The sequence below is a fragment of the Cygnus atratus genome, chromosome 1 (assembly GCF_013377495.2).
Source record: "Cygnus atratus isolate AKBS03 ecotype Queensland, Australia chromosome 1, CAtr_DNAZoo_HiC_assembly, whole genome shotgun sequence".
Classification (NCBI taxonomy): Eukaryota; Metazoa; Chordata; class Aves; order Anseriformes; family Anatidae; genus Cygnus; species Cygnus atratus.
Window position 1 is genome coordinate 201,754,817 of NC_066362.1, and position 25,070 is coordinate 201,779,886.

The 25,070-nt window shown below is 38.6% G+C and overlaps 1 protein-coding gene across 4 annotated transcripts in view; it reads right to left on the reverse strand.

The window, feature by feature from the left end:
• The window catches only part of DLG2 (discs large MAGUK scaffold protein 2), a 1,033,555-nt gene that overhangs the window by 373,609 nt on the left and 634,876 nt on the right, over nucleotides 1–25,070 (reverse strand). For all 4 annotated transcript variants that reach the window (XM_035560441.2, XM_035560439.2, XM_050713151.1 and 1 more), the window contains one exon: nucleotides 19,389–19,439. In XM_035560441.2, coding sequence (XP_035416334.1) covers nucleotides 19,389–19,439 — 51 coding nt within the window. The remainder of the gene's footprint in view (nucleotides 1–19,388; nucleotides 19,440–25,070) is intronic.

Below are 25,070 nucleotides of genomic sequence, written 5' to 3' on the forward strand. Positions count from 1 at the left end.
TGTCTAATGCCTTGAAACTTCCCAGCAGCAGAGCAACGAATTCAGATTCTGCTTTGCAGTACAGAGATGTTCACTCCAACACAACAGGAAAAACTTATAAATCAGCTCCCGTTTTCTGCAGCAGTCTCTTCAAATTGATGTTGACATCATTCTTGCCACCAATCAATTAAATGACAAATGCCTAATGACTGCTTTTTCCAAAGTATAAATGTCAGAAATCCCAAATGTTGCATGATGGGGATATGCTGCCCATTCTTACGTCCAAAGAGAACTCTTATATATACTTTCCTTGCAGCACTTTTGTTTTGAAGCATACCCCATTTTCTGTAATGCAAACATTGTGACCTTCAAATCCCTGAAAAGCTTTGCAATGCACTTTTTAAAGGCCTTGCTGTTACAGGAGGGGGTTGGATCAGTTGTTCTGATCAATGCAATTGTTTCCAACAACTCAGATAATTTCCCCAAAGTGCTTTGGATACTGCCAAAAAACTCTGAAAATGAATCTTAACACAGTGTCCCAGATGTGTTCAGGTTAGAAATGTCAAAAAGAAAGACTTAAAGCCATCTGTTAAAATTTCTAGCAAGAGTTCTTCAGCTGATACTACTGTATCCTAGCAATGATGCAAACGAGGGTTCTCGTTTAGAAAAGAAAACAAAACCATATTCCTTACTCTGCATCAATCCAGGAGTCAGTAAATCAAGCATCACTAACAGTATCCTGAATGACAATGCTAGCAAATCTAGCCCCTTCAGGGCTAACCAAAAGCTAAGGCACGTTCTTGAGGGCATTGTCCAAATGCCTCCTGAACACTGACAGGCACCAACCACCTCGCTAGGAAGCCTGTCCCATCTTCTGACTACCCTCACGGCACAGGAATTTTCCGTCATGCCCAGGCTGACCCTCCCCTGGCCCAGCTCCATGCCATCCCCGTGCGTCCGGCTATTGGTCCCAGGGAGCAGAGAGCAGCACCTCCCTCAGCGCTTCCCTCCTCAGGGAGCTGCAGGGCACAGTGAGGCCGCCTCACAGACTCCTCTGCTCCAGACTGGAGAATATTCAAGGTGAGGCCATACAAACACTAACCACCTTGAGCTGAATGCTAAACCACCTTCAGGAGGAGAATCACCTCTTTTGACCAGCTGGCCGTGCCGTGTTCAATGCACCCCAAAATGCAGTTTTCCCCCTGGCTGCCAGGGCATGCTGCTGGCTCATGCTGAGCCTGCTGTCACCAGCACCTCGAGACCCCTTTCTGCTGAGCTGCTCTCCAGCCACTCGTCTCCCAGTTTGTTCCTGTGTCCAGCATTGCTCCATCGCAGGCTAAGTACCCAGCATTTTCCTTTGTTGAACTTCAATCTCTTGGAGATTGTCCAATGCTCCAAGATAACTAGATCGCTTGCAAAGCCTCTCATCACTCCAGGGTGTCAACAGCATCTCTCACTTCAGTGTTTTCAGCAAACTTGCTAAGGATGCATCCAGATCATTGATAAAAAATGTTGAACAGGACTGACCCTAGAATTGAGCCCTGGGGAACACTGCTGGTGACTGTCTGCCAGCCAGATGTACCTGCATCTGGCATTCACTACAAGCCTTTGAGCTCTACCTTCAAGCCAGTTCATCACCTAGTGTAACATGAACCTGTTCATCTCACAGTTGGACAATTTGTCCAGAAGGTTGCTGTGAGGTACACTAACAAAGGCCTTACTGAAATCCAGAAATATTATGTCTACTGCTTCCTTTCATCCACCAACCAGGTGACCTTATATTAGAATGAGATCAAATTATTGAAACAGGTCTTTCCCTTCATGAATCCATGTTGACTATGCCTGATAGTAGTTTTGTTCTTTAAATGCCTTTCAATATCCCCAAGGACAATCTTCATAACTTTTCTAGGCACTTGAGGTTAGACTAACAGCTCTGTAGATTCCCGGGTCTCCCTTCATACCCTTTTTGTAGATGGGTATCGCATTGGCTAGCTTCTAGTCAGCAGGAACCTTCCCAGACTCCCAAGACCTTTGGTAAATTATTGAGAGAGGTCCAGCTATAATGTCTGCTGATTCCTTCAGTATACTGGGATGAATCCCATCTGTCCCCATGGACTTATGAACGTTCAGCTGATACAATCGGTCCCTTACAATTTCAGCGACCACAGATGGAAAGCCACTACACCGTCAGTCATTGTCTTCCAACTTTTGAGTAGCAGGTAGTTCCAGATCTGTCATTGCTATTAAAAACTGAGAAAAAAAAAAAGGCATTAAATGCCTCTGCCTTTTCCTCTTCCTTACTTGTTAGGTGACCATCTGCCTCAAGTATCAGTCCAGCCTCTTGCTGTTGACATATTTGAAAAAGCCCTTTTTTGTTGTCTGACCCCACAGTGTCAGAGAGACACTCAAGTTGAGCTTTGGCTTTTCTTGTTTACTCCCTGCAGCTGCATACTGCAGCTCTGTACTTGCCTTGTGAAGCCAGACCTTGCTTCCAGAGGTCATGTATTTTCCTTTTCTGCTCTAGTTCCAGAAGGAGTTCCCTGTTCAGCAAGGCTGGTTTTCTGCCTTGCTTCTTGATTTGTGGCACAGGGGGACTGCTAGATCCTGGGCTTTTAAAAGTCCAGGTTCTTGAAAAGTGACCAGATCTCATGGACCCCTAAACACTCTAGAGTAGATTCCCAGGGGACACTGCTAAGTAGTTCCCTGAGAAGCTTAAAGTTTGCTCTTCTAAAACCCAGGGTGGCAACCGTGCTGACCATTTTTATCCTTACACTAGAAATTTTGAACTCAACCGTTTCATGATCACTCTGGCCAAGACAGCCACCTACCGTCACAAGGCCTTCCCTATTCTCAAAAAATAAGTCTAAGAGGGCACCTTTCTGACTTGGCTCACACAGTACTTGTAACAGAAGTTATCTTCAACATACTTTAGGAACTTTCCAGACTTGCTTGTCACAGCAGCATGATAATAAGTTGAAATTTGCCATAAGGGAAAGGGCATATGATGTAGAGATTTCCTCTATTTGCCTATAGAATGTTGTCTCTAAACGTTAGACCAGATTTTTTTATTTTTATTTTTTAATTTAAAAAGGCACTAGTAGACCCTTAAAACAATTTCCAGACTCCTTGGGAAAGATTCAAATCCTTGGGCTATTGAAACATCTTCCATTTAATCTATTGCCTTCCTGACCCTGATGACCATGAATTCTTGACTCCTCAGGAGTTTTCTTTCCTCTTGCTCCTTTGAAAGGAAGACTCAAGAATCTCCATATCGTATGGATGCAAACGACCAGGACTAAAGTGCCTTTTTAGGAAATCGAAACTTCATTCATAGCTACCCAGGTTAAGGAGATCTTAATTACTATGCCTCCACCTGAATGGTGGGGTATGAACAGAAAGAAAGTTAGTATATGTCTTTAGTTCCCTCCTTATTGAATGAGGAGGTTCAGAGTGTCTCTGGGAACTCAAGGTTCTTAAGTCATTCAAATCCAGAGACATCAAGTTCATGAATCTCATACGACACCAGGTGAACAACAAGTGGTGATCTATGAGAAACAGCCCTTCCAGGAAGCACAAGAGTGAAATTAGGGTCATCGGCATCAATGACATTCTGAAATGACCCTGTAGTACCTGAATTGCTAGGCACTTTTTCAGAGTTAGAAGCCTGCATTTCATCTATGTGGCTGTTTTGGCCATCTAGGTCCCTTTATGAATCTGAGCCACAAATACCACATAAAAATGGTGGCAGCTCCCTTTCTCACAAATGTGGAGAAGGTAGACGCAATACTATACTATCTGATTGAATCCCTGCCTTTATTGAGGGATCTGTTAAATATCCTGCCCACATAAATATCATCCTCTAAGGCAAAGCCTTGAGATTCTTTGTATCCTACTACGACCCTTGCCACTACCACTATGTTTTGTTAAAGAAATTAATAGCTGTTTCTGCTTCTCTGGCTTTGAGAGTTATTTAGAAGGCAAGCACGTACAGGATAAGCAGATTCTCTGGAGTTCTTTTTTTTTTTTTTTTTTTTTTAAACCTAATTGAGAAAATAACACACACTAATCCTAAGAACCAATTTACCAGGTATCTTCAAGGATGCATAACTTTGCTCTTTACATGTTCTTTAAATTATGTATCTAGCCAATTCCTACATTATAACTTCTATACTACAATTACAGCGAACGAAAACAATTATCAACAGATTTTAAAGACCTGTGAAAGCTAGGGCTTTGATAAGATGCTGCCAAAAGAAAACAAAATCAAGCATACAAGAAAAACCCAGCAATAAAAACAACAACCACCCCAAAACTACTTCCCCACTCCCCCCACCCTGATAAATGGAAGAATATAGAAAAAATAACTTTTGCTTTTTGATGGCATTTTCCATGGTATTCCTGTTTACACACTATTTTGTTGTTCTAAATTTTCAAGAAGGAAATAGGATTTGAGACCATAAGAATTTTGATAGAAATTATAATAACATTTACAGTTTTGGTTCCAAATTCAACTTAAACTTTAAAAAATGTTGATTTGCTATTGTTAAGAACACCTTTCTCTCTTGTAAGCTGCAGAACTCTATTTAGTTTAAAATTCACCTCTAACTAACCCACCCAGTTTGGTGCTTTTTTTTACTCCACCATTTTCAAGCTCCTACCAGCCTCTTCATGACTGAGTTTTACACCTTACCACTAGGGCTTTTCTGTGCTTTTTTGAACATAGTTTGAATGCACTGTTAGGCAAAGAACCTCAATCTAACATTGACTCCAGGGAGTACGCTGGAGTATATGGACTCTAGCATCATAGTAGAGTCCTGTCAGTGTACAGTTGCATATGTTTCAGAATTAGTTAATGTGGTCGCGATCCCTTTAGAGCAGCTCGCCTCCAGGATCCAGCTTGGTTGCTGCACTGTGTTTCATTACTCACTTTGACTTGTGCATTTTTCATATGTACACTCTCTTTTCCAGTGAACTATAAAAAGGGGGTTGCACAAATCACTTCTCCTAAGGAGCTCCTGTATCTATAAATCACATTTGCTAGTTAGCCATAGTATCTAGAGAGTAGATTTACCTAAGAAAACACAGTACAAGCAAAATGTTTGTCAAGCATAAGAGAATAATATAACAGGAATGAAAATCTGACGATTTCCAAAGCATACATTTGTGTCCCATAACAGCTGTTATTGCTTTTATTTCCACTTCAGGTAGGCTGCTTTTGCCTAACATATATTACTATTTTAAAATAATGTTTATTCCATGTGTGCTTCTTCTTGGCAATTGTCATCAGTGAGCATGTATTTTTCACAAATACATTACTTTTTATTTTACTCTTGTTGAGGTTTTCTTCTTTCTTCCTCCACTATATCATAAGCAAACACGAAAAAGCTCAAGACTATCTATCCTGTAGGTTTTAAAAATCCTATAAAAATTTGTTTGGCCATATGGAGTTCAGTCTCCATTTATGGAAGACTGATTTCCAGTTAAGGCACTCTGATGTATCATCTGGTAAACATGGAGAATTTGGGGGGTTGATCTCTGCTGACTCTGGTCACCATTAAAATAACATTTAACAACATCCGTTATGTTGTAGTAACCTGAAATACCCTGGTCCTCAGAACAAAGCGATAAAAATATTTCATTTAACAAATACAGCTTTCAAAAATGTCACCTTTTTAATTATGTCCAAGTAGGTAATCAATGCCTCAAAGTTAATCTAAGACAGAGGACACAGTTGGATCATTTACCTTGAACTCCTGCCTAATATAGGCTGTGGGACCTACTTAAGTTATCTCTGGAGAAAAATACCATTTAATTCCACAGTGTCTCTTCTTTATGCAGAGCAATGACTGCAAAAAGGGGACAAAAGCCATGATGGGTCTTGCACTTTTCCCCCTTACTATGAAAACTGAGCACACATCAATCTCCTTGCATTCCCAGAAAACTTCCGTTCTTCAAACAAAACCATATGCCTTCTTATCTGTAACGTCTTCTGCTTTTCATAAATTAAAGGAAGGATGCTACGAGCACACAGTCTGCCTTGCTGATCTCTCCACAATAAGCTACATACTCAACTATGTGTCACATATATATACTAATGTGGTTGAACGCGACCTTACCACCAAGATCCTGCTGTCTCCCTTGTCCCTCTCAAAATGTCCAGTTTTGCCCTCTTACCAGATTAGTTTGCATTTGACAATATTTTTTGCATTCATTAATATTCTCTATTTCTTAGTATGAATATTAAGCTTTTTTTTTTTCATTTTAGCTGCTATCTTTCCTGCTGCGTAACACCGTTTTGCCTTTACTAAAACTTTCATCCAGTCCTCGATCACCATTGCTAATATATTAGCATCTTTATGTCCAGTCTTAACCTGTCTAAATTCAACACAAAAACATCAGTTTCTGTTCTCTTCTTACAGGTAGGATGAAGGGCATTCTCTTAAAGGTTATTTCCCATGTAAATTCATGTTTTTGTTAGCAAGTCACCCCTCAGTTTTCCCCACTAGGAAACTAAATTCATGAAGCTCCCTATGCCTCTCACTAAGAGATTATGTTTTCCAAACTGTCAGTAACCCTCAAGCCTCTCCTAAACACACTTCAGATATCAGTATTCTTTTCAAGTAATAGCAGAACTGAGCACAATATTCCAAAGGTTCTAAACATCAGGTCCCAAACCCTGCTGAACTCCACATCCCAAAAGCTGTTCTACCCCACAGCCCTTAGTTATGCATCTACAGTTTTCACTAGACCTTTGGCTACAGCACTGGATGGAAAATTTGTGTCTGGCTGGTGCCTGGCCAAGGAGGCCCAGGACGTTTTGCAGATTCATTGCTTTCCAAGCAGGGGTGCTTCATTTCATACACAGACTGCATTCCCTTTCTTGACGTATGACTTCAGATTTGGCCTTTTTAGAATACTTGACTGTGTTTCACCCAGCACAGTCCAGCACCCCTTTCATTCTGACCTACACAGACAGCAAGCAGGATGACTCACACCATCCCATTTGCACTTTTTAAGGACTGCCACAGTATTAGTTCTCTTTCAATACTCTGAAATTTCTCCAGTACTCAAAGACCTTTAGAAAACTCAGCATGACAGATGCAGACACTGATCAACCAGCTCCTTTAGAAATCAGATAAGAATATCAAGGCTCTATCTCATTCACATAATTAATGATAGTTTTGAGTTTTATTCATTAGAATTACATTAGACTCGAAGTCCTCACTACATTTTGATTTATCTGATCTCTTTCCACCCATTTAAACTAACATTGAAGTTTCAGGAAGATCATGGTTTTCTTCAGCCCTTTTAGACAGATATTTCTCTGCTGCTGGGAGAGATGAGTAATGGCATTGTTTGGAGGTAGAAAATCAGTGAAGACATTGATTTTTAATGGCTTTTGTTACTTCTGACTTTATAGCTTTAAGCTGATACAATTCCTTTTCACTGTAGGTCTATACATACACTTATGACTCAACTCATTTCTCCCTCAGCCCGATTATAATGAATACACCTAGGAGTGTCATACTCCTTTTCTAAGCTTTCCCTCAGAAAGGGACTTCCCCCCCACCATTTGAATTATAACTACAGAGCTCTAGCTTTCCCATGAGAAAGCTTAATATGAAATCTCTTAAGCATATTTGCTAAAATGTAAGCTCCATAGGTACAGCATTTCTGTTTGCTTAACAGGTAGATTTATATTAGATTTCCAGTAGAAATTCTTCACTCAGAGGGTGGTGAGACACTGGCACAGGCTGCCTTGAGAAGCTGTCGATGCCCCATCCCTGGAGGTGTTCAAGGCCAGGCTGGATGGGGCTTTGAGCAACCTGGTCTGGTGGGAGGTGTCCCTGCCCATGGCAGGGGGTTGGAACTGGGTGGGCTTTAACGCCCCTTCCATCCCAAACTGTTCTATGATTCTATTCCAAAAATCAAAATATTTTTTCAATGTTCAATATTTTAATTACCTGATGTGTTTATTGACAAAAACATGTACAAGTACCTCACTGTGCAATGCAGCACTATTTTTGCTTTGGAAATATAATAAATGTATCTATTTCTCAAATATCTAAATTTACCTTAGAACTACATTTACCAGTATTTTGTATAAGTTATCTTAATTTTAAATTATCTAAATATTACATTTCTCATTTCTAAATAAACAGTGGATAGACAAGTGGATAGTGCATATATTTCAGCATTTTTACACATTCAAAGGACTTTTCAAAGGTATAAAATTGCAATCTTCTTTCTAGCTATTCCTAAACTTCTGTAAATTTTGCACTATTAGTAAGACCCTTGATATCAGTGAAATAGGCACTTCTCACTGTGTTCTCTTCAAAGTGTACTTCACTAAATGGGTAACTATATTACAGTTTAGGATGCATATATTTTCTTGCTACTTTTACAGCTGGCCTGCTTTTCTGTTCCTCAAGTTTCCCTACCATGAAATATGATAAAAACCCTAGGCACATTATCTTCATCATCACAGTTAAGAGAAATATTTGCACTCTGAAGCACTATTTACCATTGGTAAAAATGATAGTGTCAGGCTTATAATTTATTTTAGCACATTTTTTTTCCCTATATAGTTTAATTCCCGTTAATTGCAATCTATCAACTAAACTTTCACAGTCAAAGTACGCTAACAGAGCCTCACTTCTGCTTGGCAGGTGAGGTATACAATGTGTGTACTGTGCTCTGAGTGCAATCAGTTAAACTCGGCAAAATTAAAAACCACTTCAAAAAATAAATTATTCATAGAATTCAGTCAGAATTCATGTATCGCATTAAGCTGCATAAGGTGACTTTCAAGCCATGCTTGAGACTCACCAGCTAGGTCACATTCTTAGTATAAAGCAGCACCTTGTAATATAAAACATGCATGAGCAGCATACAATTGTTTTTCGACTACTTCAGCATACCTTCAGCTAAGTTACCTTAGCCATTTGACTTTTAGTTGCAGTTTTAAACCGGGACAAAATCTGAGAGGAAATGGTCTATATCATCTCTTTCCAAAGAGCTTCTAAGTGCTATAAAGGGGGCCGTTGCTCCTTCAAAATTACTTTGCAAAAAAGTATATCAGATCAGATCTTGCCCCTGTTTTGACAAGAAAGAGTTTTTTTTTTTTTTTTTTCCCTTCACAGTATCAAAGAGAGAAGCTGGATGGTAGTTATAAGATGAAGAGAAATGATCTTCTGACTGCTTCAAATATAAATGCATAAGAAGAGAAAATATCTGCAATGCTGCATACAAACAGGAAATTAGGCATTGTTATTGTGATATGCTATTACTATGTTACGATGCATAGCAATGAAGTTGTGGAATCCAGGCTGGGTAAAACAGTGAATTATTTCCTCCCTTTTTTTTTCCATCTCCCCTTTTGTTTTCCATTTGTCTCCATCTCTGCAATGCTATTCTCTACCAAAGTGGCATACTGATTCCTCAAGGTTGAGTGGCCCTAATTTATGCATTACAATTGATTTTAAATTAATAACAAAAGTGAAAGGCAATTTTCTGCAATGAAAAACATTGCTTTTTCTGAAGAGACAAATCCAGCATATCAAAGATGCCTTTTAAAAATTCCTGCCTCAAAAATGACCATCTTTGCTGCACGATGATTACTGTCATCTCCAGAATGATTCATTTTCTACCAGTAAATTGAGGTTCATCTTTCTCATTTATTTAAATGTACATATTATCTTAAATCTACATATTATTTGCCAGTGCCAATTGCAAAACTAAGTGAAAACTGAGTTGAACCACTGCTTTGTAGCTCTTTAGTTTGTCATTTCTTCTTGCACTGCTTTCTCAGTCTTTCTCCAAAAAGATTCCTACATACTTTTCCAGAATAGTCAGCATCTCAGACACATCACTCTTAGTGTACACACACTCTCATATTAGTGTTCCAGCAGCTTTTATTCAGAAACAGTATGTCTACTTTGAAGTACATAGCCTACATTCACATTTGCAGCTCTGGTCATTACTGACTAGAGCTGATTGATTTGAAGTATCGCAGGATGGAACATTTCAGGTTTGCTTGGGTGATACATTTAGGCTTTCCACTAATAGACTTTTTATGTCAATTTGGAAAAGCAGAACTGTGCAGAGCAAAATGCATTTGTTTGCAGTTTGTGAAAATTGGGATGTTATCCAAGCTCTTATAACACCCCTAAATCTGAGCTAAGCTCTCAAATCAATAAGGGACTTATTCCTACAAAATTTCTATGCTAAATTATTGCCTATTAACAGCTGAAATGCTAAGTGCAAGGAAAAGGTCTGCTTTCCTGCATCAGCCCAGAGGGCTAGGACATACAGCTCCAAAAGCCTGTCCTATTTCACAGTGCTAAACTTTTTTCATTAGACCGTTATCTCCTGCACCCTTAACTATTCCTTTCAGCAACTGCAATATTCTGTAAGTTTAGTTCTGCAAGTGTAACTCTTTAAAACTTAACTCTCTAAACTAGCCCCTGTAAAAGCTGTAAAATAAGCCCATGTGCGATCTGCACCTGCAGAGTGATGGGGCAAGACACCCTGTGATGCTTACTGCTCTCCTTACACTATAAAGGCAGTCGCACAACCAGTCTGGATTAGATGCTCACCTTCCAAACACCAAACAGGAGTGATATAAAGCTGGCCTTGGACTTCAGCAGTTAAAGATAATACAGTAAATAAGCTGAAAGACCACATGCTAGAGAGCTACATCTAAACTAAATGGAATTTTCAGGTAAAGCTGTAAATAATAATAATAGTAAAACCAGCAGAGTTACTTGCTGCAAATGATCTAGTGAGAGGAAGCAAGTTAGGAGGTGAAAAAAGGCAACAAATGAGTGATAGTACCTGAAAGCGTAGCCAGATTGGTGAGGGAGAGGATTGTCCCTCTCTGCTCTGCTCTCATGAGACCCCACCTGGAGCCCTGCATTCAGCTCTGGGGCTCCAGCACAAGGAGGACATGGAAGTATTACAGCGAGTTCAGAGGAAGGCCACAAGGTTGATCAGAGGGCTGGAGCACCCCTCCTGTGAAGACAGGCTGAGAGAGTTGGGGCTGTTCAGCCTGGGAAGAGAAGGCTCCAGGGAGACCTTACAGCGGCCTGCCAGTACCTAAAGGTGGCCTACAGGAAAAGGGGAGGGACTCATGGCTTTAAACTAAAAGACGGCAGGTTTAGATTAGACATTTGGAAGAAATTCTTCACTCAGAGGGTGGTGAGGCACTGGAGAGGTTGCCCAGAGAAGGTGTGGATGCCCCATCCCTGGGAGTGTTCAAGGCCAGGCTGGATGGGGCTTTGAGCAACCTGGTCTGGTGGGAGGTGTCCCTGCCCATGGCAGGGAGTTGGAACTAGATGGGCTTTAAGGTCCCTTCCAACCCAAACCATTCTGTGATTCTATGAAAAATAAAATGTCAATATAATAATTTAAAAGAAACAGCAGCAGACCACTGCCTCTGGGCAGCTCTGACTTGCATGAAAGAACTTTTCACGTAATAGATAACTCAAGGTCTCAGTGATCTTGCTAAAGTTGAAGGGATAACTGTCAAGTAAAGATAAGCACAAATATATATTTTTTTCCCCTGTACTCACATAGGTGGCTTTTAAACTTTTAAATAACTGCTGTTTACCCTTTCAAATTTTCTTCATTTTTAATATACATCATTACCATTATTTTTTTTCCTGTAGTTGATTTTTAATTCTTCTCTATTGTTTTCACAATACTTTCTAGTATTATGTTAGTGCCTTCTTTCTAGTATCTATTCTACTGACATGCTCTCCCTGAACAAATTCCCTTCTTGCGATTCAGTATATTGGAAAATGACGTTTCTTATACTCCTATGGGAGGGAAAAGGATCAGTGTGTTGAGTGACTCTTATTAAATTAGAAAAAATACATCAAAATATCAAATTTTCTTTTCCTGTTTGAGCACCAGTCAAAGCTCCAAATTATTTTGAAAATGCTAAAATACCACATTGAGCTTTCACAACAGTATATTCAGTAATTTAAAATTTCTCACACAACAGAAAAACTCTGATAAACTTTCCCCTGTTAATTCAAACTATAAATATCCCTCCAGGGTTTAAATTGGACCTACAGACCTATTGAAACAAATAGTGAGCCCCTCACCTAAAAAAAAAACCCAGAAGCCACTACACAAATTACTAAGAATAGTGAATATATAGACCTTAAAAATAAATATACAAATGCATAAAAGTCTAATGCATAGTAATAAAAATATTCTTTGCCTTGGAAAGCTTAAACCATCAAATGTAATTCCAAACTATATTTTTTTCTACCTGAGATATAAAGCTATTACACATGCATGGGAGACATCCTTCACTGAGAAAATGCCCTCAGATTAGTCTAAATGGCACGCTGCTTCAATGTAGTGATAAATACAAGGAAATACATTATTCTGATTTAAATGAGCTAGCATCCAAGCAATGCATTTCAGACATCTAGACTTAAATGCAAGATTTGAAGGTAAGAATGTGAAAATATGAATACATTTGATAGGCACAGAGAGGGAGCTAAATGTATAGTATTATTTCAGCTTCTTTTCCTAATCACAGTGTAGCTATAAACAGGAGCCATTAAAATGTTTTCCTTTGTCACTTACATCCTCTTCCCCTCCTTCAACTCCCTGTTTAGGAGGCTTTTAGGAGGCATCTCCCTGTTTAGCAGCTTTTCTGAGTATGGGGATGAGAACTGCTCCCACTCTCCAGCCGGGAAAGGATGCACCCTTTAAGCAACTGTAGCAATGATGAAATATAGGACAAATCTTGCTTGTAAACACAGACTCCATGGAAAGCCACATGCTTTTTTAGCCCTTGGCCTAGATAACTCCAATTATTCTGGCAGCACATATTCTGAATCAGTCCAGATTGTCCCTATCTGGATAGGACAGATTAGTCCTCCGAGTCCTGTCACTGCTTTGGGGAAAACTGGGACAACTCACCTATCCCACTTCACCACACTCCCAACATGTAGAGGTGCAATAAATAAAACATATTTTGTACACCTAAGAGGGATATCAAATATATAACATCAAAGGCTGTTACTTCACTTTCCCAGCCAATAGTCTTCAGCAAGACAGTAAGGTGGGGTTTTGTAGTTTCCAGTTTCAGATACCCAATGTGGAGAATGACAGCTAACACCACTGGGCAGCAACTTCTGTCCCTCCAAATGTACAACCTGCACCCTCATCCCCACCCCCCACCCCCCCATTCCTCCCTCCTTTTTTTTCTGCCTTTCCATGAATATACCAGACTGGCACACCTTGTACCTCTGTTGAGCACAGGTGGAACAGGCCCCCGTATGACATGCACAGCTCTACAACCAGAATAGCTTCAGCATAATGACTCTCTGACAGAACAAGAACAAAGAACAAAGTTTTCCAGTGAATAATTATATTTTGGGTGCCAAATTAGGGCTGCTTTGAGGTGACAGAAAGTCACATGCTCTGTGTGAGTAATGTTACAAAAAAATCAGGCTGTTCCAAGGAATCTTAATTTAGGTCATTAAACTGAAGCAACCAAATTCTGTAGTTGCCTTGGAAAATGTTGACCTGGTATTTCTGTGTCACATTAGCAGGACTGTACACCAGGTTCCTTTATCTCCTTTCATCAGCTTGCTCCTGCGCAACCTAAGGTCAAACGAAATCTAATAAGGCATAAGAGACGAAAGGAGAAGACAGACCTTGCCTAAACCATTGCATCAAGCAGCCAGAAAGCCTGCCCTTTCCAATGTCCAAAGACATCTCTGAAAGTGAACAACAGCCACTGGTGCAACCAGTTATCAGGAGCATAATCTTCTGTATCTCATAACTGAGATATAATTGGAGCTAGAAAGCATAAGAGAACTTCCCACACAATGTTTGCATGCACTAAACATGTATTTTCAAGGAACTTTTTTATTTCTTTTTCATTTCAGAACATTATTTTACAGAGAGAGAAATACACTGCTTTTCTGTTGGTCTCCTACAGCTTCATACATAGATACTTCTGCCTTTTCTTGTAGGCAGAGTTTGCTGGCCACTTTCAGGAAAAAAATCCCGTGGGAGAGTTTTATTGTATTCAATATTCATAGATTACTATTCTACTATAAACCTGATATAAACTGGTCAATAAGAAGGATTTTGCCTTTGAATGATAATTGATTTCAGTTTGAGTGCTAGAAGAATAACTACCACTCATTATCAGGAAGCAGACAGGCCCTAGTAAAGAAAAAAATGTAATAAGGGCACCCAGTTAGAAAGACCTCAAAAGGGAAGAAAACATTACAGTTCTGCAAAAACAAACACTCAGAGAGCAACACTGTGTTTGGAAGAGCTCTACAGGCACCTGAGGGACACTCATGTTAAAAGATATACTTTCTCCTGTTGGAAGATGTCAGACCACTTCACTGGGGTTGCTGATGGTCTTGTATTGATTCATGCACTCCGGGTTCTCAAAAGGCACACTTCTATGGCTTATGCTTTTAAACTTTGAAAATATCTTCACCTAGTGCCCTTTCTTGACCAATCCCTTCCAGTCTGTTGTTTTTGAACTAAATAAAAGGGGCTTTTCCTGGTACTGCACTGTCCTATAATATCATTCCTGAGAGGTCAAAGCACGCTGCTGCAGGAACAACCAATATCTAAGACCTCAGAAAAAGCAGAAAGCAGATACATTACTGACTAATAGTGAAAAATTTATTTCCCAGACATGTAAGCAAACAGTGATCTCAGCCAAAACAAGAGCAACAGATATAAAAATAAGACATTGAGTCAAATTAAATTCCTTGTGTCATTTGAATACAATCCAGTTCCCAATGCTCTTTAACATTGAGGGAAAGGTACCTCTTTATCCTTTTGTGAACTGCATTTTCACCAAGGAAACAACTGGTGAAAACAGCATAGTTACTAGCACAGTAGTAATTACCTGTAAGGGTTGCAAAGAACAAGTAAATAAAAACCCAGGCTTGAAATAAATTCATTTTTCTAAACAGTCTATCCCACAAAAAAGTTATATATTTTTACTTCTATACAGACACAGAATAAAAATAAATGTTGGAACATCAAATGATTTGGTGAAAACAGTTTTACTAACCATAAATGCCCTATTTCTCTTAACATCTGAAGAATAGACAAAGTTAGATGAGCAAAGAAGTACTGAGATCTGAACTCAGACGTTGAACTTGGCATGAATTCAACATGAATCATGAAGCGACTCACTGTCTTCTCTACTCTGAATATAATAGAATTGAACTGAATCAAATAGTTAGTTGGAAGGGACCCTCAGAGATCATCAAGTCCAACCGCCTGACCCCTTCAGGGCTAACCAAAAGCTAAGGCACATTCCTGAGGGCACTGTCCAAATGCCTCCTGAACACTGACAGGCACGGGGCACCAACCACCTCGCTAGGAAGCCTGTCCCAGCATCTGACCACCCTCACGGCACAGGAATTTTCCCTCATGCTCAGGCTGACCCTCCCCTGGCGCAGCTCTGTGCCGTCCCCATGTGTCCAGCCATCGGTCCCAGGGAGCAGAGAGCGGCACCTCCCTCGGCGCTTCCCTCCTCAGGGGGCTCCAGGGCGCAGTGAGGGCCTCTCCTGACTGGGCACCCCAAGGCTCCTCAGCCTCTCCTCACAGCACATGCCTTCCTGCCCTTTTACCAGCTTTCTTGCCTTCCTCTGGATGTTTTCCATTACCTTAACATCCTTTTTACATTGTGGAGCCCAGAACTCCACACTATATTCAAGGTGAGGCCACACCAACACTGAATATAGTGTAAAATTCACCTCTTCAGTCCTCTTTAGGGTAACTATTGATATTGGCTGACGTTCCATTAACTTTTATGAAAACCCCCTCTTCAGCACGTGCTTTAATAAGGAGTCAATCAATTAAAACTTTCCTCTAGCTTAGAGAAGTTAGCTAGGCTTTGTAACATTCTATTCAGTTCTCTCTTACACTGAGCACTGATTTATTTACCAGTGCAAATCAGTCTTTTGATAGCACTGGATACATTTTTCAAGTCATGCAGTCATGGAATACTAACACCACTGCACTAATATGTCATTTTATGTAGAATTTCCTTTTTACAGTGTCTTTAATATTCAAGCTAGGGCAAAGTAATGGCTTATTTTAAGGAATTTTGTCTTAAGTGTGCATTTGGGCACTGTAGCCTATTACAAATTGCCAAGTCTTAGTCTACACCTGGATCTGCATTTTGTGCCTGCAAGTTGGCCGAGAAACTCTCACGCTCTCTGAAATAGTTGAAGGAAATAAAACTGCCTTTTTTAAAAAATAAAAGTGAATTTGAATTCTCCTAACTGTGTAATTGCGTTACCTAAGTAGACTCTCACGAGAGCCCTAAGTGAGCTCGTATTTAACAGTGATCCTTGTGGGTACAGGGACTAGTGAGAATATCTCATGAGTGGTTGGTACAGCTGAAGAAGAGCAAAAGAATAAAAATATGTCAGCGGATGAGGGGCTGGCAATGTCCTTAACTCTTGGAACAGCACTGACCACAGCTTTAGGGTGAATCTGCCCCAAATTTATCCTCTTTGTGAACTCTTGTTGAAGCCTTTTAAGTTCAAAACCTCAGGTTTTGTTAAACTGTAAGCTAGGTCACAACATTTTAAATAGAAACAATTGAACATTTTTTTCATAGACACAAAAATACAAAATCTTTCTACACAAGCTCACTGCATTCTCACAGTCATTTCTTGGTAAACCAACTGGATCTTAGCTTAAAGGAGGCTGTAGCGAGGTGGAGGTTGGTCTATTCTCCCACATGTCTGGAGACAGGACGAGGGGGAATGGGCTAAAGTTGTGCCAGGGGAGGTTTAGGTTCGATATTAGGAAGAAATTCTTTACTGAAAGGGTTGTTAGGCATCGGAATAGGCTGCCCAGGGAAGTGGTTGAGTCACCATCCCTGGAAGTCTTTAAAAGACGTTTAGATGTTGAGCTTAGTGATATGGTTTAGCGGAGGACTTGTTAGTGTTAGGTCAGAGGTTGGAGTAGATGATCTTGGAGGTCTCTTCCAACCTAGATGATTCTGTGATTCTCTGTGATTCTGTGAAACTTGATGACACTCAGCAAGCTCTACTCCGTTCAACTCCTTGGCCCCTAAGTGGTGTTTCCTTCTGGCATTTCCAGGACCCCACTGGTCTGCTCCCCAGCTCCACATGGGACACATTCTGCCAACAATCACAGAACGGTTACTCCAAGGGATAGAGCCATTTTTTCCTTCTGCGATGAGTATCATATCTAAGGAAGTAGCTCTCTTCAGGAATACATCCTACAGAATCATGTCACCTGTGGATGAAGATGACTTTCTACAATTAAATTAAAGGTGTCTTTAGCTAGTCTATGGAGACTGGGAGATGCTGTTATATAGTCAATCCCTTACTGCCTTGCCTTTTATTATGCCACAAATAAGAAAGTGGAAAAAAGTGCAAAAGGCATAATATACCATAAATCATTTTATCTTTTACATTGTAAAATCCATTAAATTATGTTGACTATTTCAAAATGTGGATAAATGTCATTGAAGAAAATATTGGATAATTTTTGGGATGCATAATTATGTAACTTGGATAACTGGGCTAAATTGGAAAGTTTATTACCAACTGTTTGATATGGGAAAAGTACATTTTTCTCTCTCATCCAGAGCAACCTTAAAACATTTTACAGCTTTTAAATACAGAGAGATTTTCCATCTAATTTCTAAAAAAAAAGTTTTGTGGAAGAAAATGGGTAATCAACATGGAGAATGTCTTTCTTCTGAAAATGCTGTTAGTCTAACATAAATGACAGCTATTTAAAAGCAATCACTTGTGTTTTATGTCTCACACAAAAACCAGCAGCCACAGTATCCTGCCTTTGAGACAAAACACTGATACATGTGACAGAACATTTCAAGCAGTAATAATCAGAAGCCACAAACTCAGCAATGGAGAATGGAGCAATGGAGAACTGAAATGTTCTCCATTAAAATCTGTAGCTTTTTCTGCCATTGTTTATCAGTCTTTAACTGATATTATGTGGTATTATATGATGAATAACCATTTATGTGCATTGGACAGGTACAGTAGATGCAAGTCACATTGGTTTTGCAGTATGTACACTGATAAGTTACACATCTATTAAAAATGAAGCGGTTTTCAAAATATCACCCAGGAGGCATGTGTTCTGTTCAGTGACCTTTGGAAACTCTAGTCCAATGAATAACTACTGATGCACAAATAACTTGAAAGACAGTAGATAAAAGTGCCTATAACCTTATACATTATCTGTTATGAGGTGGCTGTGGTAAAAAGATATATTGCTCTTTTGTAATTTGCCTGAGTGAGCAAATCAATGAGAATATAAGCTTGTATCCCTATACATTGAATGATTATGAAATTCATTATTCCGGACAATTAAAAATATAACATTCAGAAAAAGTGCAATGAATTGTATAATCTAAGTATCTAATTTAATGGTAGTTTCCTACCTTACAGGCATTTGCTCATATGCCATCAGTCACATTTTGATAAATCTGGCTTTGCATTCGAACATTTTATGTAGGAAGAAGGCTAACTGTGTTTGCTTCAAGATTATAAAATTTAGTATTACCAACATGTTGGTAGAATACTGAAGGCATTCAGCAATAACAATCTTGCATCCACTAACAATCCTTGTAAACACTACGATACATGACAAAGCTTAGACTTTCTTGCTCACACAATATGCTGCCCATCTGGTCTTGGTCTTGTGGCAAAGAAAGTTCGCAGTCTAAAGACAACACTTATGTAACCAAAAGGCAAGGAAAAAACACCAAATCTAGGAAGATATGATGCAATGTGATCTGTAAATATACTTCTTTCTTGTGCTACACTTAAACCACGCTACTAACAAAGCCTTTACAGTGAGTCCTGCTTATACCTCACGCAACTCAGACTTGTCTTTATAAAGAATATAAAAATATCCTTTACATGTAGACATGGTCTGCAGCTTTTGTCACTAGAACATTAAAAACACTACTTCAATTTTTATTTTATAACTTAAGACTACACATCCTCTATTATCATGCAAGGAAATCAAGGAATTTAAAGGAGAAAAGCTCCTACAATTCCAGGTCACAGTCTAAAAAGCGAGTTACCACATTACATGGGCTCTTCCCAATGGTGAAACACCTAGTCAAGCACTGACATAGTTATGAGGAAGAAAAGCATTCTGGATACTGGTCTGTAATTAGCTACACCTGAAACATCTTAAAACCATGACAAGCTTATCCTGTTGTATCATTCATTTTTTCACACTTTAGAAAAAAAAAAAGCGGACATCTTTATTCAAAATGGAAAATATTTCATTCTTAATTGCTTTTAATTTCATAAGTAATTGCATTATTTTTATTACAGATTACTTTTTCCTATAAGAGAAGAATAAATTACACCTACCCTTTCCAATGTAATTTCTTCAAATTCATATTCAATTTCCGTTCCATTGACCTAAAGAAAATAAAATCAGAAAATCGCTTAAATGCACACAGAAGGTAATTTGGTAGGGATATTGTACGGGTGTTTAAGTATGATCAGTTTACTGAAACACATTTTTCAACATACTGGTTAGAAGGTCTAAATTATAGACTTGGCCTCCCTGTGTCTTGAATGGCATGTAATCAAGTCTACAAACTTGAAAACAGTAAAAGTCAGTAAGTAACGCACAGAGATAGTGGATAACTAAGTCACTTACATAATTTGAGTGACATTTGATACAGCATGTTTGTGGACTTTATGCAAATATTTAAATAGTTTCTGAGGAAATAGTTTGCATGTCAAAAACAGAAGACGTGTTCCTAAAAATTATTCTCATAAGTGGGAGAGGGATTAATTATTCATTACCTTCCAAACTCCAATTTATTTTGCAATACAAAACTAAACAGGAAATTTGTAGTACTTATGTAAAAATCACTCGCTGATACATATACTGAAATATATCTTGTTTACTATATTAACCTAGGGCAAGAACATGACAGAGGACCTTTGCAATAGACAGCTGAATATCAAAAAGGCACAGAATGTTAATGCAATTCTTATGCTGCGTTTCAGTGTCAAAATAAATTAAACTACAAAATCTAGAGCACTAAAATGGATTGCACTGGACAAGAAATCTATCCAATGAAGATGTGACACTGATTTAAGCAGCATTCTGAAACCTTGTTCCACTCTAACATGGATTTTTTCTGTCCCTCCAGGCAACCCACTTAACATCCCTTTCTAAGTTTCCTAATTTCTTAAATGGGTAGAGTGCTGCATCTGAGAAAGCTACAAAAGCTGACAACACTGTAATTAAACTGCACAGTAATGATTAGTCAAAAATAAAAGATGTTGCCCATAAATCACACTGTTTTATAGTTTTTGTGATGTTAGGGTATTTCCTGGAAAATAGTTGTGCTGTAGTGTTTTCCTTAATTTATACTTAACAAAAAATATTTTTCTTGTAAGAACAAAAATGAGATGAAGCATTAGTATTGACCTAATCTTGGAGGAACAATTTTGTTATTTTTCAGAACAACAACATTTAGTGCTCCTCTCTGCTCTTAACTGTTAATTCTTCTACATTAGCTTTCTAGCTGCAATCAGAAAATACTATATATAAATCACTCTTTTCTAGTCAATCACCTCTCAAATGTAATTAGGTACTTTTGTTGTGAATATTATAACTAGGTACATATATCTTCCAAACAAAAGCTTTCTGTAAAAGCTAGCAAAACTATTTAACTTGTGTATAATTCAAGATTTGATAAACATGAAATCAAAAATAGAAATACAATCCCCAGAACTTGTGTTCAAAAGGAAAGAGAGAAAGGGAGAAAGATCCAAAGAAATAACCCATGCTTAGCAATGAAATGCAAACACAGCATCAATGAATAAAATACAAATACTTGTATTTTTATATGGCTATAATCTGGTAATCACATTACATGACACCAAGAACAAATATGAACAGAAAGTTTCCTATATTTTCCTGTTTTATCCTGATTTTATCCCAGGATATTTTCCTGTTTTATGTTATAACTTTAATGCTTTCTGCATAGTCTTTTATTAATATAGGCAACTAACTAGGTATGAACAGCTTTATAGCTATTCCATTTTTTGTCCTTTCTTGTCTAATGATAATGAAATCATGTCCTTTCTTGTCTAATGATAATGAAATCAAAGCTATCTATATGTCTCTGTTTTCATGAACTTCTTTTTTATCTTAGGCTGGTGGATAGCTCTGATCTGTCTTCAATTCCTCAGTCCTGCTCTATAAAGCTGTCTTTGCTTCACTGCTTATAATCACTTTTCCTTTGCATTAAAAACTCGTTAGTGCAGCAAAATGGGAAAAAGAGGGACATGAGAAGTGAGCAACCTCTGTATAAAAATGAAAGGAGAAAACACAAGCTGAATACTCAACTTGTATTTGCACACAAACAATATCTTGATTATGATCATCTGAGGAGTTCCTTTTATCATCCACAGTCACGACTCCAAAAAGGTTCAGTTCAAATCTCCATTAATCACAGCAGAGATCCATTATCAGGTTCCATAGCAGCAGGGATGATATGGATTAAAAGGCTGATACTGCCCTTTCTTGCTGGTTGCTCAGAAGACCAATGCAGTTATTTCGTAAAGGATCAGTTAAGGGATTGCACCTATCTGAGGCAGGTGGAATGATGATGCATGCAGTACCATTCGTTAGCAGCACCACTTTATTTCATATTTAGACTCTCTGGCTGTGCCTACACTGCTAAATTAGAGTCAATTTTCAGCCAAGTCTCAGTGCTTAAGGCTGTTTCTGTCTGGAGCCTGCTGGAAACAAATAGCCCAGGAATGAGCCAACAGTTAAGCAGGAGGAGAATCATGGCTCCATTGCTGAAACTGGCTTGTCGCTCCTCTTATTTAGCAGCATAAAAGCATACCCTCTGTTTTCTTCTAGTGTAACTTGACAGCCTCTGGCCTGACAAGACTCCTGAAAATGTTGTCTGAACCATCAACTTCCATTTCTTGCAAGAAGTGGGAACCTTTTCCTATGTCTCTCTTTACACAAATTTTCTAATTACTACTTTTAGATCAGGTTGCCCAGCAAGATTTGCTGGGTTCTGCATGACTTTAGATAGCAATGAAAAATTCCAAGCTGTTTCATATGGTTTCTTCTTCTTCCCCTCCACAGACAAAGAAATCACAAGCATTTCCAAGTTGGTCTGGGAATATTATTTCCCATCTCTCAGATGTGCAAGGTTGACAACAAATATCCCTAATCTCAACTAAATTTTGATATCTATAATACTGAAATGTGAGGTAGTCATCTAGCTCTCTTTACATTCAGTGAAAAGAAACAGATACTTCTAGGTCTTAAGTCATTTCATCTGACAGTAGAAGTCGCAGATGGGTTATGTGAACCGTGCCCCTGAGGTTTCCTTTCACTGAGTACAGAGTCTAAATATGAAGCTTAAAGTTTGGTAAGCACTTGCCTTAAAACTACTTTCTTTGAAATACTCCTAACTCTAGGCTGATAAAAAGTCCTACCTAAGGGATGCCATATTTCCTTTATGATTACACACCAGTGAAAGGCCAGATCTCTGGTTTAGCAGCTTTTCCAATTGTTTTTGGGGGTTTGTCTGCACCTGTAACTAGCAGCACATATACAATGATATTCAGCGCCTGCTCCCACAAGCCCAACTTGTTAGGATGTCCATGTGGAACAATTCAGTCCCTTCCCTTCTCCTAAAGCCCACAGCCAACGTACACTGCTGTTGACTTCCCTCTCTGGTTTGGGACACTGATGTCCTCTCTTTGGAGAAAGTGCTCAACAGCACCTGTGACAGTTAACAGGCCCAGGGGAGGGCAACACCTTTTCTCAGAACACTGGCAGAGAGAGTAAGGAGCACAAGTTGGGGTGTATGGGAGGATGTAATCAATCATTTTCATTCTTCAAGGCACCTCAGTCAGGAACACACACAAAAAAAATGGTGGTGGTGCAGATAAATACGCAGAGATACAGCACGAAACCTTGAGATAACCTCCGAGAGCCTTTGATTCTCTGTTTTTCAGCAACAGCATTACCAACATATGCTTCTGATGAAAGCAGATTTCTCAATTTCTGGGTGTTAAATATGTTTGTGATCCAGAGGGTGACAGGGCTTTCAGCCCCTTTAGAATAAGTTACCACACTCAATTAAGTCCAAGTGCTTGAAGTAACTGCTTGCAAATGCAAGGTAACAATTGCCTTTCATTTACAGCTGCATCTGTTATACTGGAGGACTCTCCCCAGCTTTTGACAAGACCATTTCTTTAAAAGATGTAATGTATGGCAACTATCTAGATTCCAGGATTCAAAAGAGATTTCCTGGTGAAGGTCTAATCACTACTAGAGACTACAGCAGACCCCATATCTTCCTAAGAAGAAGGAACTAAAAATCTTCAGAGGACACTTTCTTTCAGGCGAGTGAGAAATAAGAAGCATGTTAAAACAGGTTCTCTATATATAGTTTTGTAGACAAAATTGAAATAAAGCTGAGCACACAGGACACCAAAATAAGGATCTGAAAAATTTGGATTAATTTGTTCCTTTACACAAAGAATTTTACCCTGATTTTCCAGGAAGTTTGTCTTTTTTAGCGCAGTTTAAGAATTACATATGAAGCTGAAGTAGTCCCTTACAAAAATCAGCTCTTCAGATTTATGACAGATTCCCAAAACCATAAGAATAACATTCTGTTGAGTTTATCATTTTCACATACTACATCACTTTCTTAATACTGTAATAGGTATGTTTTTTCCACTTAATAATAATTTGATATTGTTTTTATACTTCTGAAATTATTTGATGTGATAGACTTGTTTACACTGAAACAAATAAGCATTGCCTAATTCTTTCTTGCTATACTTCTACAGTACATCCACCCATTCAGTTAAAGATGTCATGATATGAATTTTAAAGATAAGAACTGTATTACAATATGGCAACAACATCAAAACACTCAGACTTTATACAACTGTAATATTGAGAGACCACTGTACCTATTCTTTCTAATAAAATTGATGTAATTAGAGCTGTTTGTTATGCTTAGTCTTCTTTTCAATAAGAGATTCTATTGCCTAAAAATTACAACATCTGTAGACTCATATTACAAACAAAACCAATTTTAATTATATTTAATTGGATATTGTTTTTCAGCTGTCTCTGAGAAAGAAGACTGCTGCTTCTACTTTTATTATCACACACACATAGGAAGATAACTACACCGCCACTGATTTTCACTCAACATGCAATTTTGATTCTTCTGCCTGTACAGTTTCATCAGTTACCTAACTACCCAATCCTCAATAGAATATATGATTGCCAACTCCCTGACTTATAAGTAACCTAGGACATATTTGTCCTTTAAAAATTTCCAATTTGTGGCATAATTAAGATAGTCCATTTTGCATTCAGGAAACATCAAGGCCATTTGGGGAATTTAACAAGTACAGGGTTTAAACAGCCCTGCATGATTTCTGTGATATCAACAAGACCAAAGAGTGATCTTTATTTAGCTCTCAGTTGTCTCCAGTTGTAAGTTATTTCTTCATTAGTTGAAAAAGCTCCCTTACTGTTTTCAAGAAACCTGCTGATCTCCTTTTGATATTGTTTTCCAAGTGCATTCAAATTTTCCTTTCTCACTTCATATAAATATACCAAAACCAATCTCCTCTGTTCTGTGATTTCAAATACGATGATTTCATGTTTTTGAACTGTCCTAAAGAAACTGCCAGAAAATTTTTCACGCCACTTCCTTTCTTTCATCTGAGTGCATTTTATGTGCTTTTTATACAAGACACCCCACATCTATTTTTAATCACCGTGCATAACAAGCCCACTTCCTTCTTTTCCCCTTCATTTCCTCTAGGAAACAAGGAAAATATGTTAAGCTCTTTGAACAGAAATGTACCATAACCTAAAACTTTCTTGTCATCATATGACCGTTCTGGTGTGAAGAACAATGAGTGAAAGACCACATGGTATTGAAATAAACTTATACTTTATCAGGAAAAGGTTTTGCAGCATACGTGCAACTAATATGTGTATCCTTCCACAGATGCCTGCAGAGCACT